This window comes from Balaenoptera physalus, assembly GCF_965194825.1.
Source record: "Balaenoptera physalus genome assembly, chromosome: 7".
NCBI lineage: Eukaryota > Metazoa > Chordata > Mammalia > Artiodactyla > Balaenopteridae > Balaenoptera > Balaenoptera physalus.
The window spans coordinates 20,804,791-20,832,633 of NC_138886.1; the positions used below are offsets into that span (position 1 = coordinate 20,804,791).

A 27,843-nucleotide genomic window follows, 5' to 3' on the forward strand; every position below is an offset into this window, starting at 1 on the left:
TTTGGAAGCCCCACTCCTCCTGTCTTTTCTCCAGTGACACTGTTTTTCTGAAATGAGTTTCTTCTTGTTTGGGCTCCCCCTCATCAGCTGGGAGATCGTAACCCTTTCATCTGTTATTTTCTCAGATTTAAGAAGTGTTTTATATTTTGTATTTGAAGTTTTTTGAAAACATGAAAATTGAATGGAATGCACTTTATAACTTGAGATAAGAGCTTTTGAGTGATTTTCCACTCTGCTTGTTCTTTGGTGAGAGTGACCATCCGCCCCACTGCCTCTCCTCTGGAATTCATCTCCTCCAGTGGTCTTAGCTGCTGCAAGGCCCTGTGCAAGTGGTCTTCCCTCTGATATCAGTGAACTCTGGAGCCACGATAGATGCAAAGCCCTCTGAGCGTTGTGTTAGTTCAGTTTCTGTTAGGCCAGTTGAGGCAGGACAGTGAGTAAAACTTTGATTCTACTTACGGCAGGTGAAAACTCCTCTTCTGTCTGGAAGTCCAAACTGTCATTGTCCTCTGAGTTTAACAGATGAAAACCTAAGCCTGCTGAACAGCAAAAATAAGTACCTTAGAGCTCACTCTAAAGGTCACATGTTACTAAAAAATTTATTCTGACACTTATTATAACAGTAAGGAAGATTTTATTCAAGACTATTCCAATAGATGGGAGTTCCCTGGTGGCTTAGTGGTTAGGATTCCGGACTTTCACTGCTGTGGCCTGGGTTCAATCCCTGGTTGGGAAACTGAGATCCCGCAAGCCACACGGTGTGGCAAAAAAAATAAATAAAATAAAAAGACTATTGCAATAGGGAAGAAATGTTGAGCTCAACTCCAAATACAGTTAAGGGCAAGAGGGCAAGTGGGGAATTTACAGCCAAGGAGCAGAGTGAGGGGGGTCAGTGGATGGAAAATTACTAAGAGGAGACATCCTGGGTAGGGGGATTCTTGCTAACGACAGGCCAAGGACTTAGACAGCAAAGGTTGGGATGGAGAACTTTGATCAGATATCAAGGGTAGAGATTCACTCTAAACTGACTTAGCAGGGATTCTTGCTAAAACTGGGCTGGTCTGGCCAAAGACAGGAGGGGAGAACAAGGTCATGGGCTTAGAGGAGCCTAACTTGAAGTGTGGTCAAGGAGAGAGCCTTTGCCAGTGTACACTCAGATACTCATTCATAGCTTATTTCTTTTTATTTTGTATACAATTTGTTTTATTTCCCCCACCTTTAAGAGAGCCAAAATATCAGATTTTAAATGTAAGCTAGAAAACTGATTAAGGCTTTGGAATAAATGTTTAAAACTGAGGTAGGCGCAGTGAATACCCTAAGAAGGGACAAGTGATAATAAGAAAGTAGACAGCAGTAAGAATGCATGTAAAGTATAGTGGTATAGGAGGAGTAATGGTAGTAGTAGTTTAATAGTATAGGAGAGATGGTCCAACCCCGTAAATACACTGCTGCCCAAAAATCAAAACCAGCGGAGCAGTCACTCACTGCCTTTCCTGTCATCTGATTTCTCCTATTTTTTACAGGAGCACATCAATTCAGGTGAAATGAATGTAATATTTGTCATTTGTTTACCATTCCTTTTCATTGACCATCCTTTTAATTATCATTTTCATCATCGCCCTTCATAAACAGAATATCTGTAGACAGTTTTCCAGGGTGGTCTTTTTGACTTCATCGGATGTTACTTGAGAATATTTAGCTCCTGTTTGGCCAGTACAGAGCACCATTTAAAATGCATTGAGCAGTCAAAGAAGTTGGAGTGTTCCTTTCTTTTATTACCACTGTTCTTCAAAGAACCCACAAAGCAGTTACTCTCACGTGACCGATCTTTATAGTACTACTGTGGGTTGACCAAAGAGTTCGTTCCCAAGTGAACTCTTTGGCCAACCCAATATTAGTACAGTAGTGCTAGGGAGAAGTTGTAGACTGAGAAGTGGATTGCCATCAAAGGCATTCAATTTAAAATTTAAAATACCCTTTTCTTGTTAAAAAAAAATGCTTGTTCATTATAGGAAACTTAGAAAATGGCAGGAATACCATTTCTCATGTATCAGATTGGTGAGATTTAACAATAGGTGGTGACTGTATACCAAGCCACTGAGTATTTTTTCATAACACTATTCTTAATAGTTGCATACAGGATAGATATATCAATTTGCTTAAGCTCATTTTTTAAATTATTTTGTGTTTCCATTGTTTGGCAACTATAAACAGTGCTGCATCAGTCATCCTTGTAGCAAAATTTTTGTGTTCTTGCATAGTATTTCCTAAGGACCAAGTTTTGCAAGGGCATTCCTGAGTCAGAGACCTGGCACATTTGAGGGCTTGATGTGGGCTTAATTCAGGTTGAAGGTGGCCTTAGCTATCTTCTTACCAGTTCAGCCAGCACAGAGTATGTGAGGTTGGGCCATCACCATGTTTAAAGTGACATCGTACTTTGTTACTGTTCAGGCCAAGGTGACGGAAGAGTTAGCAGCAGCCACTGCACAGGTCTCTCATCTACACCTGAAAATGACCGCCCACCAAAAGAAAGAAACGGAGCTGCAGGTACAGCTGACAGAAAGCATGAAGGAGGCGGATCTCCTTAGGGGCCAACTCGCCAAACTGCAGGCAGAGCTCTCAGGTATGCCCTTGCTGGGGGGGGCTGGGATTTTGACAATGTAAACATAAAGAATTATACTGTTTCCTTCCTCCCAGTCCATTTGGCATAATGCTAATGAAGTTTGTGAAGGACAGAGCCAAAGGTTAAGGTGAACCAGTATAAACCTATTACATGATTGTTTGGCATAAAGGACAACAGAAGAACTGACTTTCCATTTAGAGTTGATCAGTGGCCACAGTTCTGCTTTGTTTGGGCGAGTGTTGAGTATCCTTGGTACTTAGGATTGGCCTCATAGGCCTTGAAGAGTTAATCTAACTTGTGACTGACTAATCTAACTGAAGGGTTCCTTTAACTTGTGACTCAGTAGAAGCTTAAGAAGCAGGTGCTTCCTGCTGCAGTTGCCTCTTTCCTAGAGCATGGATTGCAGTCCTTCAGCCTGGCACACAAGGCCCCTCCACCTTGGCTTATTTCCTGTATGTTGCCCAATTCAACGTAGCTCTGGACATACTAGCCAGCCTGCTGCTTCAACACATCCTGTATTTCTTGCCTTGCTTTTTATCCATGCTATTCTCTGGACTTGGTGTGCCCACCATCGCCAAGATTTGCCTCCAGTTCTCTCCAAAAACTGCCTCTTTCAGAAACTTTCCCTTTTTCTTTCCTAGAATATTTGATCTCCTTTAAAATCCTTCATCTCCGAGTGCATTATTATGCCCATTATCAGAGATAGCCTTTGATCAGCACTACTTATATGTGTTTTCCCTTCTAGAATGCAAGCCTCTCAAGGGCAAGGATGGTGTCTTGCTCATCTTTGTAAAGTCCTTCCCTTAGTATTAGTTTAGTGCCTGGCACAGTGGTGCTGCTCAAGACATGGTGACTTGAAAAGCAGATTTGTGGAGACTGGCATGTTGATTCATCCACCACTTTGTATAAAGACATGTGGAAAGCACAGATGGGACCAGTGGGTGGGGTGTGGCTGGAATAGCAGCAGAGTTAGGAAAAAGCAAAATTAACTTGCCCAAAAAGAAAGCTAAAAAACACTGATGTCAGTTGGTGAAGTGATACCTTGAAGATAAATCCCTTCCTTTTTAGAGCATCACTTGGGCGCACTTGAGGGAAAATCTTAGACTTGAATGTCATACAGATATCCTCTTTCCTGTTTTTGTGGTGCCCTGTGACAGTTACCTTAAGGGCACCATAAGGATCTCAAAAGTTTTCCAACAAAATTAATTTTGATGCATTACATTTTAATTTTTTTATTATTATTTTTTATTGATGTATAGTTGATTACAATGTTGTGTTAATTACTACTGTATAGCAAAGTGATTCAGTTATACATATATATAGATTCTTTTTTTAATATTCTTTTCCATTATGGTTCATCATAGGATATTGAATGTAGTTCTCTATATTATACAGTAGGACCTTGTTGTTTGATGCATTACATTTTTAAGAAATATTCCAAATAGCTTTATTTGAGAAGGAATGTTTTGAAAGCAGACTCTTGGTAGAATGTCCCAGCTACCAAGAGAGTTGAGAATATCTTACCCAGGCAGTGAGAAAGGGCCTGGACCACTACTAAACAAAGATCTCAATGTGTTGAGTCCAGTGTGTTGAGATGGTGACTGAAATGGAATTGTGGGAGTGGTAATATTCCAAAGGTGGTCTCTGACCACTTGGAACATTTCTCTTCCATTTCGTATGTGTCGAACGTGACATGTAGGTGCAGAGATAAATATGGATGGATGGGGGAGTCAGTTTATGGCTTTATAAACCTGCTCTTGGTCAGTGAGGTGATGCTGGAGGAAGTGAGTGGAAGAGGCTCGTGTGGTAGTGTTGGGAGATGATGGAATGCAGCTTTGAAGGCGGTGCTGGGATGCCATACAACCCACTGCAGCTCTGGTTCTGCAGCCAAGTCTCTGTGCTGTCATATCCCAGAGCTCCAAGAAACCTCTGAGCAAGCACAGTCCAAATTCAAGAGTGAAAAGCAAAGCCGGAGACAACTGGAACTCAGGGTGACGTCCTTGGAGGAGGAGCTGACTGACCTTCGAGCTGAGAAGGAGTCTCTGGAAAAGGTAAGTTCTACATCTGAAGTTTCTCGGTTGGGCCCAAGTGGCCAGGGTTAGCTGTTTAATAAACATTTTTATTTTCCTTTGAAAAATTACAGTTGCATGTGCTCATTGTAACAAATACAAATAATACAGAAAAGTATAAAATAAAAAATAAAATTTATCTTTTCCCCCTCTCATACACTAGAGGCAACAACTATAAAAGATATATGATTATTCTTCCAGATTGTTTTCTGTGTATATAATATATGCACACACATACATATATACATGTATGTATAAAATAAATGTACATCCATATATGTATGCTGATAACATTTTTAACAGTAATGAGATTGTATTTATTTATTTATTTATTTATATTAATTAATTAATTTTTTATTTTTGGCTGCGTTGGGTCTTTGTTGCTGTGCGCAGGCTTTCTCTAGTTGTGGCGAGTGGGGGCTACTCCTCATTGCGGTGCGCGGGCTTCTCATTGCGGTGGCTTCTCTTGTTGCGGAGCACGGGCTCTAGGCATGTGGGCTCGGTAGTTGTGGATTGCGGGCTCTAGAGTGCAGGCTCAGTAGTTGTGGTGCACGGGCTTAGTTGCTCCGTGGCATGTGGGATCTTCCTGGACCAGGGCTTGAACCTGTGTCCCCTGCACTGGCAAGCGGATTCTTAACCACTGCACCACCAGGGAAGCCCCTGGGATCATATTTAATACTTTAAAAAAAAAGTTGTATTGTGGCCATTATACTAATAAGAATGAGAACTTCCTCATTCTTTTTTTTTTTTTGCAGTGTTGATTATTTTTATTTTTATTTATTTATTTATTTAAATTGGGGTATAGTTGCTTTACAGTGGTGTGTTAGTTTCTGCTGTACAGGAAGTGAATCAGCTGTATGTGTACATATACCCCCTCCCTCCTGGACCTCCCACCACCCACCCCCATCCCACCCGTCTAGTTCACCACAGAGCACCGAGCTGAGCTCCCTGTGCTATACAGCAGGTTCCCACTAGCTATCCACTTTACACATGGTAGTGTATATATGTCAGTCCCAATCTCCCACCCACTCCCCCAGCCCTGTGTCCACATGGCTGTTCTCTGCATCTGCATCTCTATTCCTGCCCTGAAAATAGGTTCATCTGTACCATTTTTCTAGATTCCACATATATACGTTAATATACAGTATTTGTTTTTCTCTTTCTGACTTACTTCACTCTTTATGACAGTCTCTAGGTCCATCCACGTATCTGCAAATGACCCAATTTCATTCCTTTTTATGACTGAGTAATATTCCATTGTATATATGTACCACATCTTCTTTATCCATTCATCTGTCATTGGACGTTTAGGTTGCTTCCACGTCCTGGCTATTGTAAATAGTGCTGCTGTGAACATTGGGGTGCATGTGTCTTTTTTGAATTATCATTTTCTCAGGGTATATGCCCAGTAGTGAGATTCCTGGGTCGTATGGTAGTTCTATTTTTAGTTTTCTAAAGAACCTCCATAGTGGCTGTATCAATTTACATTCCCACCAACAGTGCAAGAAGGTTCCTTTTCTGAACACCCTCTCCAACATTTATTGTTTGTAGATTTTTTGATAATGGCCATTCTGACCAGTGTGAGATGATACCTCATTGTAGTTTTGATCTGCATTTCTCTGATTATTTGTGATGTTAAGCGTCTTTTCATGTGCCTGTTGGCCATCTGTATGTCTTCTTTGGAGAAATGTCTATTTAGGTCTTCTGCCCATTTTTTGATTGGCTTGTTTGTTTTTTTGATATTGAGGTGCATGAGCTGTTTGTATATTTTGGAGATTAATCCCTTGTCAATTGCTTCATTTGCAAATATTTTCTCCCATTCTGAGTGTTGTCTTTTCATCTTGTTTATGGTTTTCTTTGCTGTGCGAAAGCTTTTAAGTTTAATCAGGTCCCATTTGTTTATTTTTGTTTTAATTTCCATTACTCTAGGAGTTGGGTCAAAAAAGATCTGTGATTTATGTCAAAGAGTGTTCTTCTTATGTTTTCCTCTAAGAGTTTTATAGTGTCCGGTCTTACATTTAGGTCTTTAATTTTTAATTTTCATTCTTTATAACTACTACATAGTAGTCTACTGTGAGGCTGTACCATAGTTTATTTAACTATTCACCTGTTGATGGATATTTATGTTTCCCTTTTTTCACTATTTCAAGCATTGCTGTTGTGGACATCTTTGTACTATATAACTATTTTTGCAAATTCGTTTGAGCATTTCCATAAAATGGATCACTCGAATTAGAATTGCTGCATCAGAGAAGAATGCTTAACATCTAAATTTTTGAAATAAATATTGCCAGATTATGCTTGAAGAGTTTGTTAGCTTGCATTTCCAGCACCGTGTGAACAAGCCCATTTCTCCATACTTTTTCCAACTCTGCACGTATCAATTTTTCTAATCTTTATAGTCTGATAGGTGAAATATACTATCTTGTCTTAATATATGTTTTTGGTAGTATTAAAGCTTTCATATATTTAATGCCTATTTGTATTTCTTCTGTGAATTCTTTTTAATGTCCTTTGCTATTTTATCTATTGTAATATTAGTTTGATTTAGAAACACTATTAAAGGTGCTAATCCTTTGTCAGTCATAGATGTTACAAATATTTTTCTAGTTTGCTGTTTTTTAACTTTATTTAATAGTATCTTTTGATGTTTTATAAATTTAATATCAGGGTAATACTAGCCCCACTGAATGGATTGGGAACAGTTCTGTCTTTTTCTATGCTCTGAAACAGTTTAAATATGAAAAGAACAACCTTTCTGAGGTTTTAATAAAACTCTAGTAAAGTCCTTTTGGCCTAGTGCCTTTTTAGGGGATAAATCTTGGTCTATATTTTCAGTTTCTTCTATGATTTTATCAGGTTTTTTAAAAACCAGTTCTTTCTGATTTGGGGGGCTGTTTCAGTTTTTCATTGTTCTAGATACTACTGCAGTGACCATCCTTGTAGCACATTATCTTTATGAACATGATCTATTGCTTCCTTAAATTATAATTTGTGTAAATTCTGGGTGTGTGTGCGTATTTTGAAGGTCCTTTCACAGGATTGTGATTTTCCTACCAGTAGATTGTGAAAGTATCTACTTCCCTGTACCCTAACCACTGTTAAGATATTCCCCATCTCTTCGTAGAATGGTAGATAAAGCTCTTCTTGTTTTCCTTCTTCGTGTCACAATTTTTTTCTGCCAGTAGCCAAGAATGTTAAATATATAGGGGAAATTAAATTGAAAAAATGAATTGTTTCCAGAAACGAAGTAAGGACCCAGTGACGTTAATAACTACCACCACCAACCATCGCCATCTCCATTTATCCTCTATCAGACAACTGGAGCTGATGATGGTTCTCTTGTTCCTAAGAACCTCTCAGAAAGGAAAAAGAAGTCAGCTCAAGAGCGCTGTCAGGCTGAGGAGGAGATAGATGAAATTCGTAAATCACACCAGGAGGAACTGGACAAACTTCGACAGCTCTTGAAAAAGGCTCGGGTGTCCACGGACCAAGCAGCTGCAGAGCAGGTAATGGGAAGCTGAAGCACTTTGGAAATAAAAGGACGGCATGAGGACTCAGAAAAGTTTCTAGTTTCTTCTTTATCCTTTAGGATGAGATTTCTCGTAGTTGATGGTCTAACTTTGGACAAAGGTGGAAGAAGAGCCAGGAATCGAATGGAGAATCTTCTTCCTTTTTTAAAGCTTAGTGAGAATTTTACTATAAGTAAAACATGAAGGAAAAAAGTCTTTATAAAAACATTCCAAACATAAGGCCAACGTCCTCACCCACCAGACACCATCCTTCAGGCACATTATCGTCCTTGAAAAGAAGGGACTTATTTAGGTAATTAGGCAGGCAAACCAGGGATAGTGGCAGGACACAGCTGGATCTCTAGTCCATTTGACAGCAGCCTTTCTTTTTGTAAGTTCCTAAATTCATGTTTGTATGTTCTTTAATTAGAGTGAATTGGTGCCCTCAATTTGATCACCTATGGGAATTTGGACAAAAATAAGTTTCTTCTGAACCCATAAAGTTTAAGGGCCCAGATCCTGAAAAGTATGATGATACTAGGGCCCTGGCTTCCTGGGACCTCTCTAGACAGTCACACCTTTACCTGGTTGGAGTACCTTGTAGAGTCCTAGCAACCAAGGTCTTCCAAACAGTTGTTTCCTTGCTAAATCTGGGCTCTTAGCTAATTGTTTTTGCCTTGTTGAAGACGGGCTTCCTTAGATGTGACTAGACCCCCCAGCATACGGGGATTACTTTCTCTTGGCAGCTGTCTCTAGTACAGGCTGAGCTGCAGACCCAGTGGGAAGCCAAGTGTGAACATCTGTTGGCCTCTGCCAAGAATGAACACCTGCAGCAGTACCAGGAGGCGTGTGCACAGAGAGATGCCAGGCAGCAGAAGCTGCTCCATCTTGAGGAGAAGGTGGGTGTTTTCCCTGGGCTTAGACAGCCCTGTTAATTTGAGGCAAACAGGTTGTTCAAGTCTTGCAGATCCTTTTGTACCTGAAAGATGTTAATAGCTTGAAAACAGAATCAGACTTGTTTAGCTCTGCAGTTTATCAGTAATCTTTCACATACTCATTTGGGATGACAGGTCAGTGACCTAGAAAAAGAAAAAGCAGCATTTATGATCTGGAACGTGTTTTCCATTATAATCTGATCCTTCATTTATTAAGAAAATATTTATTGAGTGCCGGTTGGGTTCCAGACACTGTGTTAGGGAAAGGGCTTACAAAGAACTCTCCTCAAGAATCTCACAATCAAGAAAAGGAGACTGAGGAACAGAGATAAGCATTAAATGCTGTGAGACCCAGAAGAGGAAGTGCCTAGGGGAGCAGAGCCAAGAAGGACAAGGAGCTTCGGTCAGGTGGGGAAGGCGGCAGAGGCTCTGGGCAGAGGCCCTGAGGTGGGCTGGAGCACAGGTGTGGTGGGATCATCTGGCATAAAAACGAGAGAGAGAGAGGGATGGCTTAGCACCGAAGTCCTCATATCTGGAGGTCAGTTTCTTAAAGTACCCAGTTGAAAATCTGACTCAGAGATGAGGAAGGCAATCTTGTAGGTGAATAGGTTGCTTCTAACGTCCACTGTTCATATGTCTGTGTGACTAGGGTTATCAGACCCTGCCACCACTACCCCCCGCCTTTTTATTTTATTCTTGACCTGATTAGGAACAAGGCTAGTGACCTTGTTGGTAAAGAGGAGATGAAGTTGTGAGTTGAGATTGAGTGATGAGGAAATGGAGTGCCCTGAGTCAGCAGGCCTGTGGGCGGGGGCGGAGGATGTGGATGTCAGCAGACCGATGTGAGGTTGACACTTGAAGCTTAGGATGGGTCTCTTCCTCCTGGGTTTCCTGACCTTCACCTGGAAGTCCAGGTTCCAAGGCCTCAGCTGCAGTCTGTTTTGCAGTGTTTAGCCCTCCAGGCCCAAGTCACAGCCCTGACAGAGCAAAATGCACAGCGCATCAAGGACCTGGAGAGCAAGTCCCAGATGTCTGGGGTTGAAGCTGCTGCTGCTGCCGCTGACCCCTCAGAGAAGGTGAGCTGGAGATTTCGGAGAAGTGAGCCATGTCGTGTCAGGGGATTAAATGTGCACATCAGGCGTTCAGAAAGAACTTTTGTTTGTCAGTTTGTTGTGTTGTTAGCTTTTTTCCTAACTTTATCGATCTCCCACTTACCTGACTTAAGTCACAGTTAACCCATTGGAACCTATCTCTTTGGTGGCAACCCCCAAAGGGCCTTATCCTGAGGTTTTGACAGATAAGGGAAATGTTTCTAAATCACAGGAGAGGACTGGGAAGTGTGCCCAGCATCTTCTAGCCACTAATCCTCGTAGCCCATGACAGCTCTAGCGGTGGCCACGGTGAGAGGAAAGCAGCAGTGAATGGTCTTTGAGCAGTCTTGGGCACACAGGCCACAGCTTACCCATCCTTCACAGCCCTCCTCTCAAGTGCTGCTCATTATTTAACATTGTCCCCTCCACAGTGACAGCCTTAGGTGTCTCAGTCATTGACCAGCTGTGTCCCACTGTAGAGTTCTAAGAGGGCTTCATTTTAGCCTTCCAACCTCTCTCTGGAAGTTACATGCATCCCTTAGTCGCTTGATTTTGGCAGTGTACATTTTGATACTGTTTTTCTCTCTTCATGTCGTCATGCAGGTCAAGAAGATCATGAACCAGGTGTTTCAGTCCTTGCGGGGAGAGTTTGAGCTGGAGGAGTCTTACAATGGCAGGACCATTCTGGGGACCATCATGAACACTATCAAGGTACAGCTGGCTCTCGATTGTTTCACTGAGATGGGTATCTTCTTGCTTAAGTACTGTCTAAGGGATCCTGAGTAAAAAAAATGATTCAAGGCTGTTCATCAGTAACTAGGATGCCTGGAATGACTTACCTGCACAGATAAGGACAGCCTCCTTTGAGAGGAAGAAACAAAGTCATTTGAACGGAAAAAACTAACTGAAAAACAAAGTCACTTGAACTAGATGACCAATTGTGTTAATAGGAGAACTAGGAGTGCCTAGGAATGCCTCTGTTTCCGGTCAGTGATCCTCTCCTCTTTCTTGGCTTTTGAACAGATGGTGACTCTTCGGCTGTTAAACCAACACGAGCGAGAGAAGGGAGAGAGCAGCAATGAAGAAGAGGAAGAGGAAGAAGAAGAGGAGCGACCTCAGAGTGCTTCCGGACAGTCTCAGGCACCCTTGAACAGGGAGAGGCGGGAGCCCGCCATGGTGCCGTCAGAGCAGGTGGTCCAGAAAGCTGCCCCACTGCCTCCTCAGGCCCTCCCCGCTCCCCAGGATGATGCACAGAGAAGGGAAGGGGAGCCCTCGGAAGCAGAGGCGCACTCAGAGATAAAAGAACCGGCTTGCCTCCCCTCCCGAAGAGCCCTGGGGCCCCCAGCTTCAATTCCCCCTGCGCCTCCAGGCCCTGTGACTGTGGACTCTGAGGGTGAGGAGGCGCTGGCAGCCAGCCCACTGGGAGATGCCTGTGTCGGGGAGCAAGAGAGCTCCACGAGACTGCCCCTGACTTCAGACCCCGAGAAGGTGGACCCGCTGGCTGTGGGGCCTGAAAGTCCAGGAGGAGAGCCTCAGGCTCCAGAGCTCCAGAAAGACGAGGATGGCACTAGCTCCGCTGCTCCCTCCCAGGAGCCGCACGGCACAGAGGCAGCGTCTGCGGCCGTAGGAGCAGTGCCTGGATCCGAACACCGTTCTCAGCATCCCAGGTGTGTCCCCTGGGCAGAGTTGCAGGAACAAGGCGGCTGCGTGTGGAGGTTGTCTCTGGTTTTTCCAGGGCTGGTGACTCATCCTCAAAGCCTGGCTGGCCGATTCACTTACTCGTTCATTCATTCATTCATTCATACATCTATTCGTAACAGGCTCTGTGGCAGGCACTGTGGTAGTGTGGGAGGCAAGGCAGAGTTGTTCCTGAGCTGAGGAGCTTACAGTCTGGTGGACAAGACAGACAGACTCTTACACAGTTGAGCTCGAACAGCGCAGGGGTGAAGGGTGCTGACCCTCTGTGTGTAACTTTATAGTTGGCTCATCCCCAGATTCAGCCAACTGTGGGTCATGTAGTACTTTAGTATATATTCATTGAAAAAAGTCTACATATAAGTGGGCCTGCACAGTTCAAACCTGTATTCTTCAAGGGTCAACTGTATGTTATAAATGCATGACATGCTTCATAAAAAAAAAAACACAGGGTGTCTAATAGAGAATAAAGGGGGAGTTATTCTACATCAGAGTGATAAGAGGGGCTTATTCTACTTTAGATAGAGTGATTAGAAGGAATTATTCTACTTTAGGTAGAGTGATTAGGGAAGGATTCTGAGAAGGTAACATTTAAGCTGAGACCTGAAGGATGGATAGAAGCCTTCCCTGCCAAGAGTGGGAAGAAGCATTTGCAGAAAGCAAGAACAGCACGTGCAAGGCCCTGCGGTAGGAGGGACATGACACAATCAAGGAAGAAGGCACAGTGAGTGGGAGGAGAGTGGTGTTATGCTGAGGTTGGAAAACTCAGTAGGAGCCAAGTCATGTGAGATTTTGTTGTCACTGTTAGAAGTTTGGACTTTAAGTGCAGTGAAAAGCTATTAAAGGGATTTAAGCAGAAGGGTGCCGTGGTCTGATTTACTGGCTATAAAAGATCACTCTGGGGACTTCCCTGGTGGCGCAGTGGTTAAGAATCCACCTGCCAGTGCAGGGGACAGTTTCGAGCCCTGGTCCAGGAAGATCCCACATGCCACGGAGCAACTAAGCCCAAGAGCCACAACCACTGAGCCCGCATGCCACAACTACTGAAGCCCGCACCCGTAAAGCCTGTGCTCTGCAGCAAGAGAAGCCACCCCAATGAGAAGCCTGCGTGCCGCAACGAAAACCCACTACAGCCAAAAATAAATAATAAAAATAAATAAATCTATTTTAAAATTATAAAAAAAAAAAAGATCACTCTGTAGGTTATGGAGGAAGTCAAGAGTGCTGGGAGGCCAGTGTGGAGAGGGAGGAATTCCTGGGTGATTACCCCAGGATTCTGTTGCATTCTTACCCCAGAGCCTGTGGGCATTGTAGCCTGGAGCAGAAACAACGTTTTGCTATGACTTGATTTTCCTGATTTTTCTTTCAGTCTCTCTGAGGATGAAGAGGATGAACTGTTTAAAGGGACAGCTCTGAAAGTTCCGAGGCCCAAAGCACAGGCTGAGGAGGAGGATGAAGACGAGGTGGTAAGGAAGTCCCAGGCGCTGCCAGGTCCTCACACTGCTCCCTGGGGGCCCTTCCCTGCTGGCTGTGAGAAGAGGAATGGAGTCTGTTGGTGGCCCTCTCCCTGGGCTCTGTGCTCAGGGCCCTGTGGGAGCAGGCTTGGGGTTGGGAGGGGGCAGCTCTGTAAGCATGGTGGGGATGGTCAGGTACCACTTTATTCTTGACAAAGGACCACAGTCTCCATTCATGCAGCAGTGGTTTCTACTTTAAGTAAAGAAAGTTGGGCTGCTTAGTCCTGTATTAGAGTGCTAAAGCCTCAGGTTTCCTCAGCTCTGCTAAGGGATTATATTTTAGAATTGGAAAGGACGTTGATGATCTTCTTGTCTGGCATCCTCATTCATAAACAGACTGAGGCTCAGAAGGATGATTTACCTAAAGCCACAGAGCGAGTTAATGGCAGAGCTAGGACTACAACCCCAGGCTCCTACTAAGACCACCTGTTTCTAAGCATTTTCTGCTTCATCAGCCTGCTTTCCAATCAGCTGCCTTGTTTTGTCACAACATCCCTGGGCGGAAAATGGGTTAAGCCCTGATAGCGTAGCCTCACTTCTTGGGAACTACTCTGGCCCATGATCAGTCTTCACAGGACCATCCAAAGGGAAGGCCACCAGAGCAGAAGGTACCTTGGTAGAGGACACTCAGTGTGCCTATGTCCAGCATCAATCCCCGCTGCCCCCATGGGACCTGTTCCCTGCCAACCCGGAAGAAAAAGGCCAGGGGCTCAAGTCATGAGAAGTGGGTAGAGTTTCCTCAGAGGCCTGCTAATCCCCCTTATCCTCCTACCTGATTGGAGGGTGTGAGGGAGGGAGGGAGACCAGGGGTAGGAGGCTCTGGCCCTGTGTTCCTGGGGTTTCTTCATCTCGGGATTCTCCACTTGGTCGTGTGGCCAAGCCTCTAAGCTCAACTCTCTCTCAGATGGTGGGGCCGCATCCAGAGTCAGACAGACCGCCTCAGGCCACAGCGTCGTTTTTTCAAATGTGATTGTATTCTTCCCTGCTTCCCTTCATCCTCCTGCGTCCTCTTCCCTGCGGGCTGCTCTGCTTCTCTGTTTCATCCTACTCCCACTTTCCCCTTCGACCCTTCTTTTCTGACACTAAATGTGTAAGTTACCACATGAGAGGAGACCTGTCCAATCAGTACACATGTTTCTCAAATAAATGACAAAATTAGCCAAACAAAGTTGGTCTTCTTGTCTCTGTGTTGAAAGATTGCCTCCCTTCTCTGACTGCTTGTCTCAGCATTTCTGGAAGCCTACGGTTCGCTGGCCTCAGGGTTAGTCCTTCCAGTAAAACCCTAACCAGCAACCTCCTTTCCAACCTGGAGCCGGGAACAGATGCTGGTCGCTTCACCTTGCCCAGGCGGGAAGTCCATCTGGTGCAGGGACAAGTGAGGACTGACTACTCTTTCCTGTTTTGTCAGAGCATGAAGGGACGCCCGCCCCCAACACCCCTTTTTGGAGATGATGATGATGACGATGACATTGACTGGCTGGGATGAAGACCCAGGAAACTGGTGCAAAGGTTTCTCTACCAACCTTTCCCTAAGCATGATTTTGCACAGCCAGCCCTGGGTTTAGACGAGCCACAAGGTGAGGTGAAGGTGAGCATCCTGAGGACAGTAGTTCAGATATCTGAGTTAGCCAATTTCCGAGCCCCCGCCTGGCCAGGTGAAGCAGAGTGTGAACCTGTCTGCAGAACGCTGGGGTTGTCAGCAGCCCGCCATGGTCCTGCCTCAGAGTCCCCCATGGAAGAAGGGCCGGGGGGCTCCCCTTCAGCCAGTCCCTACGAGAGCCCTGCCCACTCCCAAGCTTTTTATTCTCTGAACTCTCAGACTGATCTGCCTCTCAGTACTCAACTGTGTCCCAGCAACAGGACTGTCACCTGGGGTGAGGTCTCCCTGGTAGAACCGAGGGTGGAGTATACCATCTAAACCTGGTTCAGTTAACAGCCTTGCCTGCAGTCCTGGGACATATATCTTTTCTCTGCCTTAAAGCTGATATAAGAGGTCAATGAATATTTGAAATTAACAAAACTAAAATAAATGTTTGCAGTGAAACTTGACTCAGGATGAAATCGAATTTGGTTCTGAGGGCAGTCTGTGCTCTCTGGGAATCTAAGGGTAGGAGTTGTAACAGATCTGGGTTTGTTAACATGCGTGAAAGCATTGTGACATGTTCCCTTTGGTACTTAACCTTGGAACTTTTAGGCTTTCATAGAAGGTCACCACTCTGCTATCCCAGCTCATCCCAGCTACTCTAAGGCTCAGGGCAGCAGGGTTGTCTGAGGACCAGTCCTGTCATCCACTGGCTCCTGCAGGTGTAGTCCTACACCCTAGGAAGCCATGCAGAGAAGGTGGGAGGGTCCCTGTGTTCTCTTGTCATCCATGATGGCACCTGAGAGATTGAGTCTTCGCTTTGAGAGCAGCTTCCATTTCCTCTGAGTTTAGGCCCAGGACTAATGTAGGGAATAGTGAGAAAATATCTGTGGTCATTTTACTTATTCCAGGATTTTCTAAAGACCATGCAGCCAGTCTTCAAAAAGGAGAATAATTTTAATAAAAATGTTCCCTGATTTAAAATGTTTATAAGATAGGAACCTGAATTCCACTCCATCTGATCTGATATCATCCTTTTTGATGACAGGTTTGAGCCTGTCTCCCATTTGTGGGCCTGGGAGGCAGTAAAAACTACCATTTACTAAACTTTGTTGTTCAACAAATAGGCACTGTTGTGGAGTACTTTACCCAGACTGTCTCACCCCCAGCAACCCTTGCAGGAGACACTGTTCTTGTTTTATAGAGGAGAGACTGAGGCTTAGAGAGATAAAGTAACCTGTCCAAAGTTACATAGCTAGTAAGCAGCAGAACAAGAATTCAAATCCTGGTCATTGGATTCCAGAGCCAGGGCTTTTGGCCACCCCAGCAGCATTCATCTTGGATTGAGGGAGGAGGGCAGTGATGTTTCTCAGAAATATAGGCTCCTGGGCCTCACCCCAGCTCTCCTGAAACAGAATTGCTGCCCCATTAGGGTAAACAGCGTAGACTTTTCGGTCTCCACTGCCGTAGCCAGTTACTCTCTCAGCCTCAACCCTCATCTGAGTTGATGAACAGACTGCAGGCCAGGCTGCCTGGCTCTGCATCCTAGCTCTGCCGCTTATTAGCTGGGCGACTTTATTTAACTTCTGTGTGCCTAAGCTTCCTCATCTGTAAGACAAGGACAGAAATAGTTTCTACCTTATTGTGGGGATTAAATGAGTTAATATTGTAAAGTGCTTAGAACACTGCCTGGCACATAATATGCACTATATAGGTGTTTAATTAAAAAAAAAAAAAATTCAAGTAGAGAAAATACCACCTTTTGTGATTTGGCTCTGAAGAACGTTGAAGTGCCTACTTAACTTGACCATATAGTCCATTTCTCTAGAGCATAGATTTTTTTAAAAAGCCCTTCATGCTGTGAAAGCCTCAGATGTATAACCACATTTAAAGAGACTATCAGGGACTTCCCTGGTGGCGCAGTTGTTAAGACTCCACCTGCCAACGCAGGGAACATGGGTTTGAGCCCTGGTCCGGGAAGATCCCACATGCCGCGGAGCAACTAAGCGCGGGCGCAACTACTGAAGCCCGTGCGCCTAGAGCCCGTGCTCTGCAACAAGAGAAGCCACTGCAACGAGAAGCCCGCACACCCGCAGCGAAGAGCAGCCCCTGCTCACTACAACTAGAGAAAGCCGGCACACAGCAACAAAGACCCAACGCAGCCAAAATTAAATAAATTTATTTTTAAAAATAAAAATAAAGAGACTCAAACTGAAGAGGTTGCTGGTCACCTATGGAAAGTCTTATCTCAGCAGTGCCCCAGGGCAGGGGTGGAACCTTAGCTGGTCAGGACACATAAGTGGATGCCGGAGCCTCCATCAGCAAGACAAGAAATCTTATACTTGTTGTGACGCTGAGCAGCTTTCTAACTAACTCCCTGCTTATGTGGGGAGAATGCACTGATCAATACTGAAGGCGTCACATGCTATACTTTCTGTTACAGCTACTTCTTATTGTAAATTTTTAAAAGTGGTTTTGATATATTTTTGCTTCTGCCCTCAGGGAGAGAAGGTGCTAATAATTGTGCTGACATGGGCGTTTATAGTCCATGTGACAACTATTTTTCTCATAGCAGGTTCACCATCAATGTCTGTTACATGCACAAGAGAATGGTTTGTTGACTAGGCTGGCACTGGGGGTGTCTGCCTGAGGGAATGGTGTTTCAGGACTGGGTTTCGCTGAGCACAGAGTTGTCCTCTTAGCAGACAGACAGACTCAGTCCTTGGACAGCCCTACTGCCAGCACTACCAGCTCCACTGGCCCCACTCAGCTCCTGCATTTGTTATCAGGGTTACATGAGCTTGCTGTGTGAATGAGGAGAAACAGAAAAACAGTCACAGACTATTTAAAAATATATATTTATTAAAATATATTTTTTAAATTCTCAAAGCTTCAGACCATCTTTCATCTAGCCCATGAGGTACTTGAGTGTAGACATTACAGTATACAGCAGTGATTTTCTCTCCCTGGGTCTATTCTTTCCTTTTCTTTAAAGTGAAAAGGTTCAAATATCTGAAGAGCCCCACCTAACTCTACTAGTGTAATCCTTTGGTTTGACTGCTTATTGCATCTTCAGTCAGTACCCACTGTGGCTTACTCAGTATTTTAAATGGATGAATCATGTTTCCCTACCAGATCATTATGGGTGAGCAATAATAAATAAAGAACATTTGTATTGAATGTTATTCAGTGCAGTTCTTGGTTTTGCATAGAAGGAGGATCAGGATAAGAGGGGGGCATTAAGGCCATGAAGAGCTCCCTGACACCTAAAGCCATTATAGTATCATCTTCCTGCAGGCAGTGCTGTCTGATGGGAGGAGCTCACTCTATTTGGAGGATAGGTCAAAGCCTTGCTGACAGTCCTGCTTCTCTGCCTTTAGTCTGCTGTCACTCTCCCGCCAAGAAAGGGAGACAGGTCCCAGCAGATGCTGCCATCATCATGAAACCTGCCCCCCGGGTTCTGGTCTCTCCATCCACCCTCTGGTCACAGCACCCTTCTTAAGGCACAGAAAGACTATGCCTGGGCCCTCTGCAGCCTGGCTGAGGAGCTGCAGTGGCCCCTGAACTCCAGGGAGCAAGTGCTGGCTTCAGCTGAAAGTGTCCAGGAGCTGGGGATGCCGTGAGAACAGCCAACAGAAGAAAAAGGAGACGTGGGGCTGGAAGTTCAATGTCTGGAAGGAGGGGCCCCAGCTCTCTCCAGGCCCCAGAGCCTGCACAGCTGTCACCAGCTAAGTCATGCTGAGAAGTGGATAGGCTAGGTAGTAGCCCACACCTGAGCCCAGGACCACGCCGAAGAAAATCCAGGTGTTGTAGGACATAACAGCCAGCATCACGAAGTAGCCGATGACCACCTGAGCGACATGAAGTAGAGACTGGCCGAAGTGACACAAGAACCACCTAGATTAAAAGGAGAGCCAAGTTAATGTTGGTAATGAGCTGGAAGCTAGGAGTTGGTGTCAGGGAGTAGAAAGAGCAACTGAGTTACAGGACTAGCTTATTTATAATTTGTATGCTTAACCCAGGAGAGATTTCTTTTTAAAGAGACATATCAGAAACCAGTGATTGAGAGGGGAAGAGGGACCTGTACAAGGAGTTTAGGATAATCACTTCTCCACCACATTTGGCTCTGAGCTTCCTGGTATCCAGGGCAAAAAGGAAAAATGAGATATGTAATCTGTCACATCTGACAAGGGATAATACAAAATCATCAGTAAGGCAGATTTTTTTTTTCCTGAATCTACTGTGAGAGGCAGTATTACAATGGAAAGAGCATGGACTTTGTTGACAGATTAGTTCCTAGCTCTGCCACTTACTAACTGTGGCTTAGCACAAATGTCTTAACCTATTTGAACTTAAATTTCCTCATCAGTAAAACATATATAAGTAAAACAGGTATGAAAATACCTCCCTTGCAGCGGGGTTGTCACAACTATTTGAGGCACTCATGTAAGAAACAGGCAGGCCCATTAAGCACAGCTGGAGCTGCAGAGAGGGCAGAAAGGGGATCCTAAGTGGCTGTCCTATCAGAACAGGAAGGGAAGAAAGGAGAGAGAAGCCGCCCCCCCCCCCCCCACCGCCACCAAGCTGGATACGTTGCTGACAGCGATTCTTATCATTTGTGTGGGGACAGCCACAGGTCCCATCTTGGGTTTGGAAGCCTTAGTGACCTAAGGAAGCCTGCTGAGATTTGGGGGAGGGCTGGGTGGACACCGCTGTTGCTAGACTGAGGCCTGCACCAGAGTCCTGAAGATTGGAGCCTCCCATGTGGCCGTTCAGAGAGCTCCAGCCTGGGCATTAGGAGACCTGGGCTCTAGTTCACGTCACTACTTACTAACCGTAAGCACTTCAGCAAGTCCTGGTCCTTCCCTGGGCCTCAATTTCCTTTCTGGGAAGTGGGGCTAAGTGCCCTGTGGGCCCAGGCTAGCTCTCAGGGTGAATGTGAGGACTCTGCCCTCCCCCCTCCCAACCCCCGCCGTCCTGAGCCTGTTACCTGAGGTGGGTTCTGCTGACTGGGGGTGGGTCTGAGCTTGAAGAATTCTGGTCTGTCTCTTCGATGAGCTGCTGGCTGGTGGAGATGGACAGGCTCATCAGGGCCTGGTGGAGCAGCCTGGCTTTGCCAACCTTGATGCCTTCATACAACACAGCCAGGAGCAAGATGACCAACACCGAAAGGGCCATGCCTGTCAAAGGAGGCTGAGTTACAGAGGCCCAGCCAGGCAAGCACTGCTCCTCTTCTGGCAGCTTCCCCGGGGACCTGGCACAGGAGGCAAAAGGGCACCTCCCCCAGCCACTCTGAATCCATTCCTTCTCCCTCCCTCTCTCATCTTCCCCACCCTTGCTGGGCTCAGAACTTCCTGTCCCTCTCCCCCTCCAGCCCTTTCTTGATGGGGGTGGCCTACTGGAGTGTGGCTTTGAGATCAGAAAGAGAAGCTGCCCGGCAAAGCCAGGGGCCGGTGGGGGCGGGGGGATCGGCGGGGGCATGGTGAGGGGCTTGGTGGGGGGAGAAGCCATCTGTGCCCCGCTGCCCCAGCTGCGCCCCAGCAGGCAGCCCAAGTCTCTGTGCTGACTTCTTGTTAATCGAGGAGCATGCATAGCAAGTTCCTGTTTACGTGTGCATATACAGAAAAGTCTGGGAGGAAGGAGATACGATGAAGGAGTCATAATTATCTCAGCAAATTAGGATACAGTTTTTCATTTTCTGTTCACCGAACTTCCCTAAGTTTCTACTGTGTACTACTTTCGTAATAGTGGGAAAAAACCAATCAGCTATTTTACAGAAAACATTAAGTGCTTACTAGAACTGCTGTGTAAAATTAACTGTTAATTGCTACTTCTCTTTTACAAGTGGAGGGATACTAAATGGTCCAGCTATAGTATTTTGGGGGGCCTCCAGGAGGAAATCATCTGCAAAAGATGCAGGTTTTTGAAATATAAAATTACAGGTAATTGCATGCACATGGTACAAATTCAAACAGTACAAAAGGGTATACAGTGAAAATAAGTATTCTTCCCAACCTAGTCTCCCAAAACCCCAATGCCCCTGTCTAAAGCAGCCTCTGTGTATATAGCTTTCCAGGGATACTCAATGTATATATAAACCTTTGTCTAAATGACAGCACCCTATCTGTGCATACTCTTCAGCATCTGACACTGTCATCCAACTGTACATTGTGCATGGGTTCCCCTTAGTTCACACAGATCTACCTTATTTCTCTGGCTTCATAACATCTGTGATAGATTAGATTCTCCAAAGATGGCTACCTCACTATATCTTACCCCACATGCTCATCCTACAGTGTCAACACTCCTGCCATCAAGTGGTGTGGTCCACGTTCCCTCCCGTTTAGCCTGAGAAGACCTCTGTGACTGCCTCAAGCAGTAAAGATGGAAGTGATGTTCTCTGATTTCCAAGGCTAGGTCTTAAAAACTAGGCATGAGTTCTTTTTTTTTTTTTTTTTTTTTTTTACCTTGTTCTCTCTCTTTTTTTTCTCCCCTACCTTTTTCTCTTGGGACACTCATTCACTCTTGGAACCTAGCCGCCCTGCCACAAGGACCTCAGCTAACAACCCCTGCTGAGAGTCCCAGCTAACAACCAGCATCAATCAGTGGACATGAGAGTAACTCTTCAAGATGACTCCAGTTCCAGCCACTGTCTGATTATACCTGCATGAGAGACTTTGAGTGAGGCCTGCTTAGCTGAGCCCAGTCAACTCAGAACCTTGAGAAAGAATAATAAAATGACTGCTGTTGTTTTAAGCCACTAGGTCTACCCCACAGTAGATTACTGGAATGGTAACACATTGTAGGGAGGGCCATAATTTATTTGATCAGTATCTGCAATGATGGACATTTGGGCTGCTTCCAGTCTATTTTTATTTATTTTATTTTTTTGAAGGTACTCAACAAAATTTATTGAATGAATAAATTAAGAACTAAGAATTGACACTTCCAAAACACTGCAGTCTTTAAAATTGTTTTAAATGGACCTCAGCTGTGTAGAATTGGATTATTCATAATCTTTGCCTTTGCCACTATCACTGATCTAAGAACAGTCCTCTTGTAGTCACTTGTATTTTACAATTTGCCTAGCAAGCTATAGTTAACAAAATCACATATACTATTTCCAAATAACTTTTGAGAAACATGTATTATTTCTATTAACAGATGTAATAACAGACTTCAATGCACTAAGTAACTGAATAAAGCTACTCAGCTAGGAAATAACATATCCTACTCTGTTTCTAATGCCTGTGTTCCTTCTACTATGTTACAATGCCTTTCATAGTCCATTCCCAGGTTTCAGAGAGATCCTGGTAGGTGGCTGATGTGTACTGAATATTGTGATCAATGCAATTTCCATCCATAGGTTGCCAGCAGAGATTATAAAACCAGAAAGTAAAAATGGCGACAGGTGGAAGAACACAAATATGAATCGGGTCTAAAGGTATATAGGAGGAGAAAGTATAAAGAGCTAGAAAGAGATAGAAGGATTGGAGAGAATGGGCAAATGGGAGATGTGGGCTCCTAACAGAGACAACTGGATCATGGGAGTGAAAGCTCTCATCTCACCAGTCTATTTTTAAAATGCAAGTACTTAAGTGGAAATATAACTCCATCATGAATTAGTGCCCGACTCTGCCTTTTCAAGTTAAAGGAATACTCTTCTCATTTGAGGTCAACGGCTGCAGCAGCTGCTCTGGGCTTCTGATCTGATGCTGGACAGTGAACCCTGTATAAGGGAGGTGCTAAGAGGTAACAAGAGGCCTTGATCTAGTTCTGGCTCTGATGCTTACTCTGTGTGACCCTGGATGAGTCTTTTCCCCTCTCTGGGCTTCAGTTCCCTCCCCTGTAATAGAGGGGAAAGCTGCACCCCCTAGCCTCTCTCTGGGCCTTTGTGAGCATCAGTGAGATAACAGAACCCTTTGCAATCTGAAGGGCAGTGGTTCCAAATGGAATTATAAATGCAAAGTTCCCGCTCAATGTTTATGCAAGAGGAGTCAGGCTCGCTAAAATGTCCACCGAGAATAACAATAACGAGAACCCAGGTTCCCACTGCCTGGAGGTACAAGGCTTCCCAATTCTTACCTGCAGGACTGTGGACACTCCAGAAATCAAAGAGAAGCACTACCTCATCTGAGAAGATGAAATGCATCTGAAAGAGAAGGGATTGCATCACAGGGGGCTTAGGGCAGTGGAAATTGTGTTCCCTAATGCTCTCCAGCAACCTCTTGTAAAGGCCCAGGAAAATGAGGTCACTGGACTTAAGTGCTGGAAGGGCCATTAGGGGTCATCAGGGCCAAATGAGGCCAGACAAGGCAGGGACTTGCCCAGGGTCCCACAGTGGGTCAGCAGTACAGCTACAGTTGAGTTGGCCCTGTTCCAGGTAGAAGTAAGGTGTTGGTGGGGAGTTCCCCATCCTCACTGGGCCAACTGGGTCACAGTGCTCTCAGGTCATGCTGAGATGACTCCCCTGTGCCCTCCAAAGCCAATGGGAGAAGCACTAGGCTGAGGAATGACTGCCTCTTCTTACCCCCTGGGCCCCAGCTGTTCTGCTCCAGCAGTGTTTATCATGGAAGGGCCCAGGGACAGCTGTCTTCAGTCTGTACCGCCCACCTGTTCACTTGAAATTCACTAAACATTTGCTGAGCCCAATTGTGTGCCCAACATTATGGACAAAGGTTAATGTCTCTGCCCTTGATGAACGCACAGTCTTATAGAAAGAATGAAGGTAGAAGCAATGAGCACACAGCACCTGTCTGAAGGCTCTTCTCGAAAAGCAGCTGGTCCACCCTGTGTTCAGGGTAGCATCAAGGGCTTTTCATATATTATCTCATTTCACCACAGTCTTCTGTGTGACAGGGCCAATTAGACCCAGCTTACAGGAAGGAAAACGGAGAACCAGGCTCTGAAAAGTAATTTGCTGAAGGTAACAAAGCTAACAAGTTTGCAGAACTGGGATTCAAACTCGAGCCTAGTTAGATGCCAAAGCCCTATCCATCTATGCTGCCTCTCAGTGACCAAGAAAGGAGAACAAGATGGGAACTGAATGATGATTCTAAATGCCCGCATCAGGCTTAATGACTATGTTTGGCAAGATTAAAGCCAGAGAGATCAATCAGTTAGTTCACCCTCTCAAGGAACGGAAGTTTCCCTCTTGTCACAGGGTAAGACCTCAGCCAGCAGAAGCAGCTCTAGAAACACTGTCAGTGCTCACCCAGCTGAGGAGATCCTGGCTGAGTTGGGATCAGTTGGTGGAAGCCTTTGTCTTCAAAGACAATGGCCAAATATTAGAATCCTCAAACGCCAGAGCTAGAAGTGTCCTCAGAAAGTTTTTTTTTAATTAAGATATAATTGACAAATAACATATTAGTTTCAGGTGTACAACATGATTCGATATATGTATATATTGCAAAATGATCACCACAAGAAGTCTAGTTAACATCCATCAAGACAGTTACAATTTTTCTTCCTTGTGATGAAAACTTTGAAGATCTACTCTCAGCAACTTTCAAATATACAGTATTATTAACTAGTCACCATGCTGTTACATTATATCTCCAGGACTTAATTATTTTCTCAGAGAACTGTTAGTCCCCTGGTTTTCACTTTTTTTCCACGGAACACCAGCAAATAAAATCTTCCTTGTAACTCCACTATATAAAACGCAGGGCACTGGGTGAAGAGGGGAGAGACGTGTGAGCTCTGCTGAAATTCAGTGTGGAAAACATTGATCTGGTCCAATTCTAGTCCCTTTCTAACCCCTTCTCATTTGCAGATGGGGAAAAGGAGTCCCAAGAGGGGAATGGATTTGTCCAAGACCTCATAAGACGAAAATGGAAAATGGAAGTCTTTTAAAAATCATGTTGAATAATTTTAAAATAAAAATAGCTTTTTATCTCCCTAGTATGAAAGTGGTACTTGCTCAATGTAGAAAGCTGAAACAATACCAAAAAGAAAGTAAAAATCATTTTGAGTCCTACTACCCAGAGACATCCCGTGTTAAGATTTCAAAGAGAATATCAGTTGAGGTGGCAAAATGTTCACAAAAGATTAATATGCAAAAACAAACGGGTACAAATAATCCTGTGAAATTCCATTTATACTGGAATTGCGCTCATTCAATTTCAGAAGCCTCTGGCACCATCTCTGCAGGTGGGGTGGAGGGAGGTGTGGCGCCTAAAGGCGCCTACCCCTTCTCTGAGTTCACCTGATAAAGCAGTTGACATGACTGGAATGTCCCCTGTGGCTAATTAACCAGAGAGGTTCCATAACTGGGTTCCTTCTGTCATCCTTGGTCCTGGGCCAGCTATCTCTGGGGCCCCAAACAGTTTTTGCAATAGACCTGAACACCCGCCAAACAGTACAATTAATTCAATCAATAAGCATTGCTGTGCTGGGGGTGCAGGTGCTGGAGATAGAGAGATAAAGGAGACAAGTCCTTGGCCCCCAAGGAGCTAACATCTGTTAGGGGAGAGGGAGTGAACAGATATTACAGCGGGGTGTATGTATTCAGCAAGGGGGAGAGGCACAGGGGAGCCAGCTGGGGTACTGGGAATGAAGACCCCTGGGGGACACCTAACCTATCCGGTGAGGCAGGTGGCTAGGACATCTTCTGAAGAAGGAGAAGCAGGAGGCAGCTAGGGGAAGACGGACAGTCCAGCATTTCCAAGCTGAAAGTGTCCATATAGAGTGTCCACCCCACTGGGGAGTAAGTAGCCAGGAAGGGACAAAGACTCACCTCTCTTGCCTTTTCACAGCAGACAAAGATTCAAATCAGCACACCCTGACTTGGAGCTGCAGTTTTCAGTTAAATAGTCCCATGGTCAGATATGCAAGGGGCGGGCCTCTCATTCTGTTTCCCTGCTTAGGATAAATCCGGGCCTCCAGTAGCTGAGTTATCTGCGCCTTGTTCAGGGCCCCACCCTGCTAGGGAGGGGCTGTGGTGAAGAAGACAGCAATCGTGGGACTTGCTTTCTTCTTTATTTTCTCATTTGGGGTTACTTACACTTTTGAGAAAAGTGCCCTCAGTTACAACCCGAAGAGTTTAGGGGAAGATTAAGGTCGCTGTCCTGCCGCTGACTAGGGAATTTTTTTTTTTTTTTTTTTTTTAATTATTTGGCCGCGCAGAGTGGTATGTGGGATCTCAGTTCCCCGACCAGGGACGGAACCCACGTCCTCCGCATTGGAAGCGCAGAGTCTCAACCACTGGACCACCAGGGAAGTCCCTGGGTAACTTTTCACATAAGCTTTTCCCATCCGTTTCCCCTTTTAGAGGACCGGCAGGAGGTGGGTGTGTGCGTTTGACTAAATGACCTGCGTTGGCTTCCTGAATCTTCAATTCTACGACATTCTCCATGGGATGAAGAAAATTGCGTATATGATTTATTCAAAGACCAAAGAGGTTTGCAAGCTGTCATTCTCTCCAGCCCAGGTGAACTCTACCAAGAAAACTAGTTTATCTGAAACGCTATTTCTAACCCAAGTGTAGGGAGGATGGAAAGCAGCTGGGTCTGGTTTTTTTTTTCCCCAAAAGAATCAGACCACGAACTTGCCAAAACAGGGAACCGGCCCGGGGGGGTGTGCGCGCCCGGCCTCAGGCTGAAATGCTCCGGGCATTCCCTCTTCGTGGGAGCCTTCCCAGAATCTCTCCCAAGTCACTGCGCCCAAAGCAGGGGACCCTCGACTCCGCCTTCACCCACCGCGCCCCGACCCTCAGCCGCCCCACGGCTGCGCGTAATGACTGCTCGTCGAGCCGGACTGGCTCCCAGCAGGAGGGACAAATAAAAAGGAAACCCCAAAAACGCGGCCGGCTCTGCCTCTCACGTGCCCCCAGCCCTGTTCCCGCTGTTGACAAGGCTGCCAACACACCCCCTCACCAGCCCTCAGCCAGGGGCGGCGGGCACCTCGGGATGCCAGAGGTCGGCTGCTCCTGGGACCCCGCCCCAGCGCCCACCCCGCGTCCGCTCCTCTCGGCGACGCCCGGACTCACCGCCATGGTGAGCAGGCTTGGCGGCCGGGCTCCGGGGCCGCGTCTGCTCGCTCGGGTCTCCGGGCTCCAAGTCCCGCCCGCAGCCGCCGGGATCGCAGCAGAGGCCGCGCGGTCACGTGGTCGGGGCCAGTCGCGCGCGGGCGCCTGGGAGTTGTGGTCCCCACGGCGCGCCCCACTCAGCGCGTCCTCGGGCGCACCCACGTGCCGGACCCCCTGCCTAGCCCCAGGTCCCATGCCAAGCGAGTCGCTGGGCCAGAGCCGCCAGCACAGCGGACTCCCTCCTGCCTTCCGTTTGGCCCCTTTCTGTTTTGCACTTGACTTGTCTTCGCAATTATCATAAAAAGATTTGTTGCTTGTTATAATAAACCGTGCGAAGCTTAACACATGTTGAGTTATATATTGAAGAGTCCATCCTATGGACTTAATAGAAACAAATTAGAAATAAATTAAAGAAATTATGCCCTAGGCTTTTAATGTAGCCATTCTTCTTCTTCTTTTTTTTCTTTTCCAATCTGATAAGTGAAAAGCAATACACGGTTGTAAATTTAATTTGTATTGCTTTGATTACTAGGATGGGAAACTTTTTTCTTATTGGTATTTCTATTTTTCTGTATTGTTTTTCCATTTCACCCATCCAGTTTTTTGGGGGAAGTTTTATAGGGGATGAGGGACTTTTAACAGTATTTAATTTAAAATATATTTAGTATCCTAAATATATTTAGAAGAACTCTTTTCCAGTCCTTCTATGAGGAAAGTGGCTTCTTAGAGAAACCTTTCCAGAGACCTTGAACCTTACTAGCAGACATTGAACCTGGATGTGACCTCAGTTCAAA

General features: G+C 45.4%; 2 protein-coding genes across 14 annotated transcripts in view; one reads left to right on the forward strand and one right to left on the reverse strand.

The window, feature by feature from the left end:
* Positions 1–15,488, forward strand: part of FKBP15 (FKBP prolyl isomerase family member 15) — a 61,734-nt gene extending 46,246 nt beyond the window's left edge. For 2 of the 12 annotated variants that reach the window (XM_082469116.1, XM_082469118.1), the window contains 8 exons: positions 2,452–2,623; positions 4,511–4,674; positions 8,010–8,201; positions 8,951–9,103; positions 10,075–10,215; positions 10,834–10,941; positions 11,254–11,897; positions 13,295–14,332. In XM_082469116.1, coding sequence (XP_082325242.1) covers positions 2,452–2,623; positions 4,511–4,674; positions 8,010–8,201; positions 8,951–9,103; positions 10,075–10,215; positions 10,834–10,941; positions 11,254–11,897; positions 13,295–13,592 — 1,872 coding nt within the window. In that variant the 3' untranslated portion in view covers positions 13,593–14,332. The other 10 variants (XM_082469126.1, XM_082469117.1, XM_082469119.1 and 7 more) reach the window with 10 other exon arrangements.
* Positions 15,489–17,184: 1,696 nt separating this feature from the next.
* Positions 17,185–27,127, reverse strand: SLC31A2 (solute carrier family 31 member 2). Of its 2 annotated transcripts, XM_082469246.1 has the most exons (5): positions 27,011–27,079; positions 25,760–25,958; positions 23,107–23,173; positions 20,012–20,201; positions 17,185–18,918 (listed from the first exon to the last, which is right to left on the reverse strand). In XM_082469246.1, the coding sequence occupies exons 3-5, from the start codon at positions 23,171–23,173 to the stop codon at positions 18,750–18,752; spliced, it is 426 nt and encodes a 141-aa protein (XP_082325372.1). In that variant the 5' UTR covers positions 25,760–25,958; positions 27,011–27,079; the 3' UTR covers positions 17,185–18,749. The 2 variants fall into 2 exon arrangements, with proteins under 2 accessions (XP_082325372.1, XP_082325371.1); XM_082469245.1 differs by lacking the exon at positions 25,760–25,958 and having other exon boundaries at positions 27,011–27,127.
* Between the last annotated feature and the right edge of the window lie 716 nt (positions 27,128–27,843).

What these genes read in the sequence shown, in the direction of transcription:
- SLC31A2 (XM_082469245.1), bottom strand. An exon ending in GAGTGTCCACAGTCCTGCAG is followed by an intron (nt 20,202 to 23,106) that starts GTAAGAATTGGG and finishes CTCCTTTGACAG; the next exon opens with GCATGGCCCTTTCGGTGTTG. An exon ending in GTCAGCAGAACCCACCTCAG is followed by an intron (nt 18,919 to 20,011) that starts GTAACAGGCTCA and finishes CTTTTAATCTAG; the next exon opens with GTGGTTCTTGTGTCACTTCG.